At 41.5% G+C, this 13,515-nt stretch overlaps 1 protein-coding gene across 2 annotated transcripts in view; it reads right to left on the bottom strand.

Moving 5' to 3' along the window:
- Positions 1-2,323: 2,323 nt before the first annotated feature.
- CCDC25 (coiled-coil domain containing 25) overlaps positions 2,324-13,515 on the bottom strand; it is a 37,845-nt gene continuing 26,653 nt past the window's right edge. For both annotated transcript variants that reach the window (XM_057721138.1, XM_057721137.1), the window contains 2 exons: positions 9,221-9,266; positions 2,324-5,578 (listed from right to left, as the gene is read on the bottom strand). In XM_057721138.1, the coding sequence (XP_057577121.1) occupies positions 9,250-9,266 (17 nt within the window). In that variant the 3' untranslated portion in view covers positions 2,324-5,578; positions 9,221-9,249. The remainder of the gene's footprint in view (positions 5,579-9,220; positions 9,267-13,515) is intronic.

Below are 13,515 nucleotides of genomic sequence, written 5' to 3'. Positions count from 1 at the left end.
ACGTCCCCCATGAATGGTACATTCCTTACAGTTGATGAACCTCCATGACTTGTCAGTACCCCCCGCCCCCAGTCCACAGTTCACAGCTGAGTTGACTCTGGGGTTCACCAGGTGTTGGACATTCTTTGAGTTTGGACAAACATATAATGACATGTATCCACCAGAGTATCATCGAGTAGTTTCACTGCCCTAAAATACCTGTGCCCGTCTTTACCTTTTAAATTCTGAATTTCTATTCATATAAATTTTCAACATTTTAAACATCCCCACTCGGAATCCCAGGAGATCCAGTGGAGTTCACAGCTCCTTGGAGGGAGGAGTCAGCATGCTGAAGTGATGGAAGTTTTGTGTGTTTCCTTTACCCTCTTTAATCTCTGATATGTGAGCGATTGCCTGGACAGACGTGAGGGAGAAAACAGTCCAGGTAATCAATGTATTGTCCCGTTCACCAAGGTCTTAACTACTACAAAGCTCTAATCAATAACTGGACTTAAACATGGCAGCAGAACGCTTTCCCCCATAGCAGGAGAGGGACCTCTCAGGGCCTTGCCTGGGGGGTGGGGGGCAGGAACAGGGACTGCCCTCTCCCTTCTTGTTGAAAAAGGAAACATTTTCCAACCACAGGCATCAGTACAGGTTTATCTGTAACTAAATTTAAGTCTTATCTATTTCAGATCTTCCATCCTTTTCCAAAGACTCTTCTTAAAGCAATTCCAGTTTGGAAATAAGTTATGTAAGCCTCATTGGGTGCCGTACATTAACCAAAGAACAAAAATTTCAGAGTTTTGAAGGGATGTAATATAATGAAGCGAGGGGCTTCACAACTGAAGATAATTCTGCAAGGCTGAGCTGGATAAAAGGTCATTGCCTCAAATAATATTCTTCTCTTTACATTTCTCAGTCTATAATTTTAACCTGTTGACCCTGAATTTGACTAAGAGCTAAAACCGTTCAAGATCAACAGTAGCCCTCAACACGTGGAAGAGCCTGTTCTCATAAGCATATCCCAGAAATCATAAGCAAATGTTGACCTTCTCTCTGCAAGGCAAACTGCTGAGGCAGAAACCAAAATATCAGCAAGAACACAGGCAGCTAAGCCCTCATCTAGGCAGGATGTGAAATGTCAGGCCATTAATCTTATATTTTTAATGCAGTGGTTACAGGATGGGTTTGATGTGGGATTGAAAAACAATACTGACTTTGGAGAATTCCTTCTTTTTTTTTTTTTTAAGACTGAAACACTGACACCCACTCACCAGGGCTGGGAACTAGCAAAAGCTCCATGGAATTCTAGTGTGGGCATTCATTTTCCCTGGCCTCTGGTTCCTTGGCTGTCAACAAAGGCAGAAAATGCCCAGTCAGAGCCCACTGGCACATGCCAACACAGAGACCTGTTTCTTGTTTCATCTGGCACAGTGCAGAACTGCAGTCACAACCACTAAGGTGGAGAGCTTGGAGTTCCTCCAATAACTGACACCATGAAATCAGCAAGACAAAACAAAGCAATCAATTGTAAGGAAAACAGAGGTATGTATATTTGAATGGTAAGCCATGGTTAACACATGGCATTAGATATTTGTATTTTCAGTGTACTCCTGAGTCCACCAAGAATATACATGGATCTCTACATTTTTCTACATAAAAATTCTGGTTTCAACCTACATTCCCCAGATAGGTTGATTTACTCAAAAACTTAAATCCCAGAATTCTAGTAGCTAAGGCAGTTAAACCCCAAAGGACACAGGTATTGCCTTGACTAGTGAGAAATAGAACTCAACGTCCTCTAATAAACATTTAGTAAGTCAAATATGCTTTTTATAGCCGGGAGAGAAACCTGAATGTTTCTGTGGTTCCTTCTATCTTGGTACCTCCTGCCAACACACTGGGTACCGTTAGAGTAAGCGCTGTCACAGAAGGGGTGACTCTACAAACAGAACGCTGGCCCAGAGATATGACATTCATCACTGATACCATTCCAGCAAGTCTGCATGTTTTGCACCTCATCCTGGGGTCAGGGTCTCAGGCAGACCCCTAGAGGGGTAGGAAATCGAACTGTAGACTTCAAATTCTGGCGCTCAAAGATCACGGCCCTTAGGCTCCAAGATCTTCAGTTCTTTTCCTGGAATTCTTGGGCCATCTTCCCTTTACTCTAATTTGCTCTTTTCTTCCTGCTAAAGAGCAAAACTGACTGTTCGAAGGTCATCATCTCAGGTAGCTGAGAACCTCCTTTTTCCTACTTGCCTAAAATAAGTACACACATCCCATCAGTGAGACTGTGTCGTAGAGCAGAAAAGGAAAAGTGAAATCCCACACGCACACTTGGTTCTTCTCAAACTATAAACTTTTATTCTATTTTACACATCATTCATCCAGAAGGTGATGAATACGTGGGTGCCACCATCCATATCATTTGTGAAATGATACAACGCACACGAGTCTCTTGCCCGTGCTGGGCCCACGTGCGCCTGGCAGAGGAGAGCTCTCACGAAGTCCAACTTGAACCTGAGCCTGCTGAGGCACCAGCCGTGCTGTCCTCATTTCCTAGCTCTCACATACTCGCTGGAGTTAGATGGGTTGAGACGGACATTTAGCTTGGGATTTAAGTTTCTAATTTTACACTTTTGAGTACAGCTGGATATTTTCACAGTTTTCTTTAAAATCAAAAGGTTGCCCACTCAACTCTATTATGATCATTCTGAGTATGGGATTTATTATTCACAACGCTGTACTTCAAATCAAACAGAGAAAAGCTCAAGAAAAACTGCGAAGTGTTCCATTTCTCCATCCTGCTCAGTTTTTCCCATAACCTGTTCCAGCCTGGAAGACAAGAGCTTCCTGTCTCTGATGGATGCAAATGTGGGAAGAGGAGCTCTGCTCTTAAACGAGAGGCTAGAGCTGAACTCTCCTTCTATAATTTTGCTGTATATGTGGCTCATTCCTTCCTTCCCAAGTGGGGTAAACCACTGGCACTGAAGAGTTAAAAGGTTCACCAAAATCTGGGCTTCAGAAAATGCTAAAAACAACTCAACGACAAGATCCTGAAGGGATTCAACTACAGCTTAGTGCCTACGTTGCTAATAAGGTCCAAACCATCCACATTTTGGTAAACTTCCTAAAGTCTGTTCCACCACAAGCACTGTAGCAAACTTCCCTTGCCAGACATCATGACCCAAGGTCAGCAAAGGTGGATAAGAAATAAGTTCTCAAGCTATAGGAATACAACGGAGCTTGTGAGGTAAATTAAATGACTTGAACCTCACCTACACACAGATCAGAGTGGGGAAACTGGAGGCAGAGCCGGAAAGAGAAATTCTCATTATGTGTGATTTGATCAAGGGCACAGCTCACAGAAATGCCAACCATTTGGAATTTTCCTATAGAAAGTTGAGGAAACATGCCAATAGCAAGAAATGAGATGACTTCAGTGCCAACAGTGTGACCTGTCAGCACTGAACCAATGTCCTCAAAAGAAAAGGATGATGCTTCCTCTGCGACCACGGGAGCTGGGGTAAAAGCCTACCCATCGCACAGGCAGAGGTAGGAGGAGATCCGCACAGAGCAGCTGGAAAGTTTCGAGCACCGGGGACTCAGAAGAGAGGCCCTGACATTCGAAACCAGTGTCAGCTGAGAGTTAGGAAATGTGTACAATGTGGACCCCAGGATCGCTCACCCTTGAGTAAAAATGGATGTATTCTTCAAAAGCTCTCCCTGTATATGTTGTAATGTGGGGTAGAGAGGAGTCCTTAAGCAGCAGAGAGCTGAGGTGACACAGGTGATGCCAGAGGCAAAGTCTCCCCATTTTAGACATTGGCAGCAATTTGCCTACAGTAACCAGGCAGGAGGGCCACCTGATTGAAGAAGCATAGCTACTAATTTACACTCAATCAAGAGTGTGTCTGAGAAAGGTCATCCACTCTGACCCAGTGGGCATCTCAGGGAGAGACACATTTACCAGTGAGGGAGGAAGATTACTCCTGTAGAAGCTGCCAGAGTAAGCCTATATGATAGACGAGGTTTTCACAGCCCAATCACCCTCAAAACCAGCTTGGGGAGGGAAATAACAAGCAAATTCTAAGAATTTATATATCAGTATCAAGAGTCTTACTATTACATTTCCAACTCACAGAACTCCAGGCTGAATATGTTAGACATATACACACACAGTCACCAATCTCTGGGGTCATCTCCCACACCCCTTCTCGCAATTTGTCTCAGGAAATTTTCCAGTTCAACCTCATACACCAAGCGGGATAAACAGAAACACTCAAGTCTTGTGGTTTTACCCAGCATTCCAAAGTGCTACTACAGGCAATATCAGTTGGAGGAGATACTTTTGCTGGCTTAGAATACAGCTGTAGATTTCTGGGTGTGGTTAAAATGTGAATCTGTATGCCTTCTGACTGCAGAGGCTTCGTGCCTTTCCATTGTTTTGTTTTGTCTCTTTCTACAGGGGTTGCCTTACAGGCTATAATAAAAATATATCTTCTATTCAGAATCACCCTGGAGGGCAGGTGGTTCGGATGAGTAGGACTGTTACATATTAAGTTACTGAGTTTACAATTGAGAAATCTGAACTCTGGGGTTATAACTCAAAATCAATATTATTTCAAGGTAAATATACTACTTGGCCGGCTGGTGAAATGCTTAATTCTTTCTAAAATCATAATTGCCAAGTAGATGTGTGCTTTATACTATATCCCAAAACAAAAATCAGGTAACCTGCCTCTTCAAAATGATTCACAGAGCATCCCTTCCCATTTCTCCCCTCACGCTGAGAAAGGACTCTGGGGCCTGAAGTTGTAATACGCGCGGCCTGGGTTACTTGGTGCTCAGGTAGAAACCACCATAAGGCCCAACCTTGATTAACACCGACTATGTCTTTAAATCTGATGATACCTGGGTAGAGGCTCTCAATGGAAAAAGGAAGAATGTAGAACATGGAAGCTTGGACAAGCTGAGAGCTGAGGGCAGCTCTGCTAACAGACTCAGATGGCACAATGGGACATGGCCATTGAAGCCAGCAGTCTTCTGAAAATATCACTAATCGCCTTCAAAACCCATATGCTTTACTCCCCCCTAGATCAGGAAATCAGGGGTGAGGGGAACATTTGCTTATATTGCTCTTCTTAACAGAAGTGAAGCTATTTTAAGAATATGAGAAGCTTTTCAAGACATCTGTTTTCAGGGACAGACCACAGTAACAGAAACACTTTTCAGGTTTGGTTTGTTCTAGAGTCTTCCAAGAGCATGTGCAGCCAACTTGCATGAGGTACAAAGACATATTCTGGCAAAAATATTTTCACTTTCCTAAAGTTATATGCTGTCTTCAAGTCCAACTATATTGTATACATATCTATATTTATCTGATCCTTTTCTGACAGCAAAAAAGGAAACAATTTTTTTTTTTAACTCCAAAGTTGGTAGTATTTGTAGAATATTAGGAAGGTAGAATTTTGGCTGGTTGTCTTCTATAACTCAGAACACAGATGAAATCAAAACTTCTGCAACTGTCCCTAAATTCACATCTTTAAAAGGTCCTTTTCTCCATTCACATGAATTCATCTGAATCATTGCCGTCCTGTAGGAAATAAAACAGTGAAACCATAAAAGCCTTCAAAATAAATAACTTGATTTTTAAAATTTACAATTAGTATTAAGTAACAAGCCTCCTTATATCAAATTGCAGAATTCAGAGTAAAAAGTAAAATAATTAAATTCACTCATTTCTTCTCTATCTTAAGTTATTAGCTGTTCAGAATAGCTACATTAGCAGCTATATTCTCTAAGGTATCATTACATGGCCTGGATTGCCTAGCAATAAGAGACTAATGATCCCCAAATTATGAAGTAAGGCCCAATGACCTAGCATAGGATATAACAAGAGTAACTAAAAGAAAACGTGACCCCTCCTTCAGCAAGTAAACCATAATATGAAACCAAACAAATACTGCCTCAATGTTTTAATGCCGACAAAGCTGCAAATATGCAAAAAATACTTTTGACCTAAATTCCATTACTTTGAGCCTCAGGGTTATCATATATTTGTTACTTCACAAGATGGCTTTTTTTTTTTTTAAATTGAAAAAGTCATCAGCAAGCTATAGGCTAGTTACCAAGTCAGCTGGCTTGCCAAGTTTTGGATTAAAAAAAAAAAAAATCTTACATTATGGTGGTATACAGAATAAATAAGTCCTGAAGATCAAGTACAAAAGTAGAGCCTCAAACTCCTTTCTGAGCTACTGCACACCCAAGAAAACTGCTCTGGACATCAACATTCACTAATAGCGTGAGTTCTGATACATTTGCTTGAAAATGTCATAACTTGAAGATGACATCGTTTTGGCTTCTTTCTCTGTCCCATTGCTTTATACCTGACTTGTTAGAGAGGGAGAGGACTTAGGCTTATAGGTATGCGATATGCTTTTCTCCTTAATAGCTTGTTTTAAAGATGTGCAGGGAAATAGGAGGAACAGGTAGAAAACAGTGGTTTCTGTGAAGTCTGGTTTCATCTCCAGTTTCATTCAGTAGGCTTCTCTGTGCTTCTCTTCAATTAGCACAACGAACTGAGGCCACAGTAAAAATGCCTTGGATAATTGTACAAAAAGAAAAGTAATGTTTGTAGTCTATCCACATACCCAAACTCTGACTGCCTGAGAGTTCTAAACTGAAATGATAGCTTTAGAGATGTTGAAAGAGTCATCCTGTATCTTTGAAAGTCAGCTTTAGATTCCAAACACTAAAGATGTTTGTGTCCCCAAAACTCACCAAGATAATGTGGCCTGGTGCCAATCAAAGTGAATTACTCCCTATAAAGGCTGTGAGTCAGATCTGCAGGCTTCCCATATGTATGGGGATCTGTGTTTGGGGATTAAAGTAACTTTTAAATATATGGCTGTGATCTAAGACTTGATTTGGACAGTTTTTGTATTTTAGATCCCCTTTAAGAGTCAATATGTTTTTCAGTGTAGCAAAATAGGTTTCTTGTCATCCACTTAAAAAGTGACAAGAAAATAAAATGCCAAAAGTAGCTGTTGATGGTTCCTGATACCAAATTTAGAAAGATTAGAAAGAAATTGTAGATTGAAGAGAATTATTCTCAGTAGGGGAGCAAAAACTCAAAATTAAAACCAACCTCAGAGTGGAAGACTAATATTTTTCCTGATGAACTTATATAAGCCAAATTAAAAATAAGTCGTATCTTATGTAAACACCAGCCTTTGACTGAAAATCGACTGATCTTGCTGCCAAAGTGGATCAAAAAAGGTCTGCGTCCCCTTAACAGAAGGTGGTTACAGGGAGAATGAAAGCCCATCCTTTTCAAGTATGGGGAAGAGCTGTGTGAGTCCTTCCACTATGAGACAAAGAACGGAAACTCCCAGCGCAAAACTTCCTCAGACATTTGAACCTGATTCCAACCTGGGCCTCAGGAACAGCGGTAGCAGCAATGGAGGGAAAGGAAAGGCAGAAGGGTTAATAATCCTTTGGTCTACAAATCTGACTTCCTAATCCTGGAACTTTTAACATCTGTCACTACCTGGGTAGTATTTGTATACATATGTATATTCACACATGAGTGTGTGTGTGTGTGTGTGTGTGTGTGTGTGTATTTTTCAGTTTCAAAACAACATCCAAACTTTGAAAATCCATAATGAAAATGCCTAAGGTCATAACATAATATACATGCCAGATTTCTGCTGGAAAGTTGTCTCTAAGTAACAGAAAACTTCAATAGCAACAACAACCATGATAAAGACATTAGATTTGGGTTATGTTAAAGACTTCTCAACTGTTAACCTATTTTCTAAATCTGTGTATAAATAACAACTAAGGACTACACAGAGAAGAAATAATAACGACCGTTTATATTCACAGTGTCTAAGTCAAAGAGCTTTCACACACGACCTTGTTTAAATTTTAGACCAGCCCCATGAAGTAATACGTCTCCTTTTATTGCTGATGAATATTCCCTCTGAGAGGTTAAATAATTTTATTAGTCTTATCCAATTAGTAAATGACAGTGTAAGTGTCTAAACTTCAAATTCAAGGCTCTATTTAATTACATAGTGCTACTCTGGAATTTTTCAGGAATAAATTATAAAGATACATCTCTGACTCATAAAGGAGTCTCATAAATTTAGTTCTTCAAAGAGCCAGGAATAAGAATATTGTTCTTATCCATTTCCAGAAGGACATATAGATATGAACAAGGTGTAAAATCCTATTAACAAATACAATTCATGCACTGAATATGGGGTTTGGCTAGGTGACCTGTACAGGACCTTAAATTCTGTTATTTCTAAGCATCTAAAGCAGTGCTGTTTACCAATATTTTCTGCTTTGATAGAAATGTTCTATTTCTACACTGTCCAATACTGTAGCCACTAGCCACACGTGGCTAGTATGACTGAGAAACTGGATTTTTAAATTGAATCAAATTAAGTAATTTAAATAGCCACATGCAATGAGTACCCAGTGCACTGGACAACACAGATCTAAAGTATCATACACTATACTATAAACAATCAACACAGCAAATATATCCACCTAGTTTCAATTGTCTGCAAAGACTGTTTAATAATAGCTAAACTGTGATATCTCCAGACACTTTAAAATAAATTTTGGGAAAGACAGTACTTGTGGGCACTAAGTCCCTGCCATAGTTCCAATCAAATAATGAGGTGCTGAAGCTGAGAAGACCCTCTCTGTATTCTAACATGGATCACTACTTGTCTTTATCGTAGGTCCTGAGGAACATGGAGACCACCAACATGGCTGCTTAGACTACACCTAAGATCTTTCATTTTATTTAACTGAAGGTGACAATTTTGTCCTTGTTCAATTACAATAGAGAATCTATGGTCACATTAATATAGAACAGTAATAAATAAAGGCACTTTTGCACGCCTGCAACTAGAAAAGAGGGGAACGGGGAATGGGAAAGTCCTATAAATACTAACAGACCTGAACTTCACAATGGACAAGGTGCAACAATCTCTTCCCATGAAGTGACCTACTTAAAAACAAACACACAGCAAAGTCCACAGGGAAGTTGGGGGGGCGGGGGTGCAATGTCTGACAGAATCTACCTGAGTGTGTGACTGTCGCCAGACCACATCAAGCCACCTGCAACATGTGAACCCACGCTGGCCAGAAACTCAATCACTAAACACTTAGTGAATTATTTCAAGGCACAACATTAGAGCAAATAACTTGAACGTACCTGATTTGAAGACATATTCTCAACTTTCATTAGTGATGAATAGCTCCTAGAAGAAAAAACACATTTAAAGTAAGGTTATCCAGCTGGCAAGTATCTCAAGAACATCTACCAAGTATCTAGCAATGCTGAGGGCCTTTCGAAGAAAATATAATCCCTGCTGCGCTCAAGGAGATAGCAACATACAAATAATAAATATCTATGACAATAAATGAGACGTGCACTGCACTTTATAGTTTACAAATGCGCTTGCTCATACTCATATTGTGTCACTTCCACAATAACAGGGAGGTGGTGGCATTATTCAGATGAGGAACTTCATTTATAGCCAAGAGCACACATGATTCAGAGCTGAAGTACATTGTCCAGACTAGATGCTATAGGACTTCAAAAGAAGAAACATATCTGTGTGGAAAGGGCTGTCAGGGTACTCTTCTCAGAAGACATGGCACCAAACGGAGCCTGACAGTGGGGAGGATGATTGAGGAGGACAGATGCAGAGATTGGTTTGAGCAAAGGCCAAGAGATGGTACTTACAGTGACATTTCAAACCAACTCAAGCAGAGTCTGAAAGCAAAGTAGTGGGAAATCAGGCCGGATGTGGGGCTCAATTATATTGTCCTAACCCTGCTGAGCAATGTGATCAGCAGGAAGCCACAGTACACAATGGAGTAGAGGCAGATGAGATTCCACAAGTATTTATTAACCATCCATGATGGGTAAGACAGTGTGCTAAGCCTGGGGAGAGAATGGAATGGGAAGAAACTAGAAATGATGAAAGGACAAAGCCTAACCCCAAAGAGCTCATCAGGAAAGGAAGTAAGACCTAGTCAGTGGTGGCTATGTAAAAAGTTCTAGTAAAAATACATAAAGAGACAAAGGAAAGTGAGACCATGTAATACCAGTGTTTTAAAAAGAATAATCTGGGGACTTCCCTGGTGGCACAGTGGTTAAGAATCCGCCTGCCAATGAAGGGGATATGGGTTTGAACCCTGGTCCGGGAAGATCCCACATGCCTCGGAGCAACTAAGCCCGTGTGCCACAACTACTGAGCTTGCATTCTAGAGTCCATGAGCCACAACTACTGAGCCGACTTACCACAACTACTAAAGCCACCACAATGAGAAGCCTGCGCACCACAAAGAAGAGTAGCCGCCACTTGCTGCAACTAGAGAAAGCCCGTGTTCAGCAACAAAGACCCAACACAGCCAAAAATAAATAAATATTTATAAAAAATAAAAAACAAATAAAAAAAATAAAAAGAGTAATCCATGGACTTCCCTGGTGGTACAGTGATTAAGAATGTGCTCCCAATACAGGAGGCCTGGGTTCGATCCCAGGTCAGGGAACTAGATCCCACATGTATGCCACAACTAAAAGTTTGCATGCCACAACCAAGGCGCTGGCAAGCCACAACTAAGGAGCCTGCCTGCCACAACTAAGGAGCCCATCTGCCACAACTAAGACCCAGCACAACCAAATAAATAAATATTTAAAAATAAATAAATAAACAAAAATAAAAAGAGTAACCCATAGCAGAGGGAAGAGAGGGAGAAGGGCAATTAAGACAAGGAGAATAGTTAATGACAATGGTACTTTGTCAAGGACCATTTATCTGCTAGGACCCATATTATGAGCTTCATAAATTATCACTGATCCCCACAACCACCTCCTAAGGTAAGGATAGTATCGGGCCCACTGTACACACAAGAGTTAAGGGAAGCTGTCTGAGGTCTCATCACTAACAAGTGGGGAGAGAGGTTTTGAATCCAGATCTGACTCCCAAGACCATCGTGCTCCAGTTCACCTCAATGTCCCACCTCAAGACAATGAACCCAGGGTATTAACTGCTGTGCTGGTAAGGAGGGATAAATCTGAGATGACATGAGGTTTCTAGCATGAGTGATTTGAAGGAAATAATGTTACAACTGAGAGAAATGGGAAAATGTTGCAAAGAAGATGCACTTGGTTCAGGACATGTTGCACTTGAAGTGATGGTGAGACAACCAAGTAAATATAAACTGTAGAAGCTGGAAATTGAGGACCAGGGGGAAAGAGACTTGTCACGGACAGAGTCAATGAGCTGGGTGGGAGACACGCAGAGAGAGATATCAATGATGCCTGTAAGAGTCAGTGGTATCGATAAGATATAAATGGACAGATAAGATGAGGAAGCTGCATGAGCAGAAAGAGAAAGGCATGTTGATAAAAAAGTACTTAGGATGAGAGAATCTCACTTTCGACTGCATTTTAGAATCACTTATGAAGATGAAAATATCTTCAAGTGCCCACTTGTGGGCCTCTAATGAGCTAGGTTCAGGAACCAAAGGGTCTGAATTCCCATTCATACGAAAGTAACACATGAATTACCCTTCTTTAGGCCACATGCTTCCTCTGAGCTCCATCCTGTTAATTCAACTGCCTGTCTGAGTTTTTCAGGGTATACCTCAAAGGCACTTTCTGATTCATATGTCCACACCAACTCATGGTCTTCCCCCAAACCAAGAACAGTTTGGTTTGAGACTTCCTAGGTGGCGCAGTGGGTAAGAATCCACCTGCCAATGCAGGGGAAACCAGTTGGATCCCTGCTCCAGGAAGATCCCACATGCCGTGGAACAACTAAGCCCGTGTACTGCAACTATTGAGCCTGCGCTCTAGAGCCCGTGAGCCACAGCTATTGAGCCCATGTGCCGCAGCTACTGAAGCCCACACGCCCAGAGCCCATGCTCCACAACAAGAGAAGCCACCACAAGGAGGAACCCGTACACAATGAAGAGTAGCCCCCATTTGCTGCGAGTAGAGTAAGCCCGTGTGCAGCAAAGAAGACCCAATGCAGCCAATAAATAAATTCATATAAAAAAAAAAAGTTTGTTTCTTTTCCAGCATTCCCTAGTTCAAAGAATCGCAATGCTAATATACTACTAAATGGAGGCTACCATTTAGCCTCCACATTTTGGCGTCCTCCCAAAAATCTAAATATTTCTTTAAAAAACTACCTAGGGCTTCCTAGGTGGCACAGTGGTTAAGAATCCGCCTGCCAATGCAGGGGACACAGGTACGATCCCTGCTCCAGGAAGACCCCACATACTGCGGAGCAACTAAGCCTGTGCACCACAACTATTGAGCCTGCGCTTTAGAGCCCGTGAGCCACAACTATTGAGCCCATGTGCCGCAACTACTGAAGGCCATGCACCTAGAGCCCGTGGTCCGCAACAAGAGAAACCACGGCAATGAGGAGCCTGCGCACCACAACAAGGAGTAGCCCCCACTCACCACAACTAAAGAAAGCCTGCGCACAGCAAAAAAGACCCAACACAGCCAATAAAATAAATAAACAAATTAAAAAAAAAAACCTACCTAAAAGGATGATCTTTATGTAGACCTATTTATCAGATTATTGGAATTTCTGTACACTGAGGACAAGGGTAAAGTACTCATTTGCAAGAACAAGATGGAGTTCTGTCTCCAGGGGATGCTGCTCTTTTCATCTGAGAAGGAACTTGGTGCCTTTTCTTTTTTTTTTTGTATTTATTTATTAGCTGTGTTGCGTCTTCGTTGCTGCGCATGGCAAGCAGGGGCTACTCTTCGTTGCGGTACACAGGCTTCTCAGTGCAGTGGCTTCTCTTGTTGCGGAGCATGGGCTCTAGGCATGTGGGCTTCAGTAGTTGTAGCACGTGGGCTCTAGGACACAGGCTCAGTAATTGTGATGCACAGGCTTAGTTGCTCCGAGGCACATGGGATCTTCCTGGACCAGGGGTCGAACCCGTGTCCCCTGCATTGGCAGGCGGATTCTTAACCACTGTGCCACCAGGGAAGTCCCAAGTTGGTGCCTTCTGCATTGTGGGCTTTGCTGTTCTGAGCCAGAGGCTGATGAATATACTCCTGATTAGAGCTAAAAGAACTTAGACTATACAATGGCAATTCCATCCATTTTTTTTCTCCTGGTAGAAATCAGAAATGAAAAGCTTACTTCCATTCTTGTTCAGAAAGTTGAGAAAACGAGCCTAGAGTTTAAATAATGGCTTTAGAATTGGAAAGAAGTTAGATATCTTCTGGGTGTGAGGCTGTTAGCCATTTCTTCCCTGAAATCATCTGGAAGCACTGGGGATACTGTCTGGTTCAGGATGAGAATATTTTCTCAGTTTCTCTGGAATCCCCTGAAGATTCAAAAGTCAATTTTCTTTAGTTATCACTGCAACTAAAGGGGACATTTTTACCAGATACTCCAAACAAAGGAATCAACTGATGAAATTTAATGGTACTTTCCTTGTCAGAAAGACAAGTGAAAGACTTTAGAA

Source organism: Hippopotamus amphibius, chromosome 2, assembly GCF_030028045.1.
Source record: "Hippopotamus amphibius kiboko isolate mHipAmp2 chromosome 2, mHipAmp2.hap2, whole genome shotgun sequence".
NCBI classification, from domain to species: Eukaryota; Metazoa; Chordata; class Mammalia; order Artiodactyla; family Hippopotamidae; genus Hippopotamus; species Hippopotamus amphibius.
The sequence above is the reverse complement of the archived record's forward strand: the minus strand, read 5'-3'. Positions and strand labels throughout refer to the sequence as shown.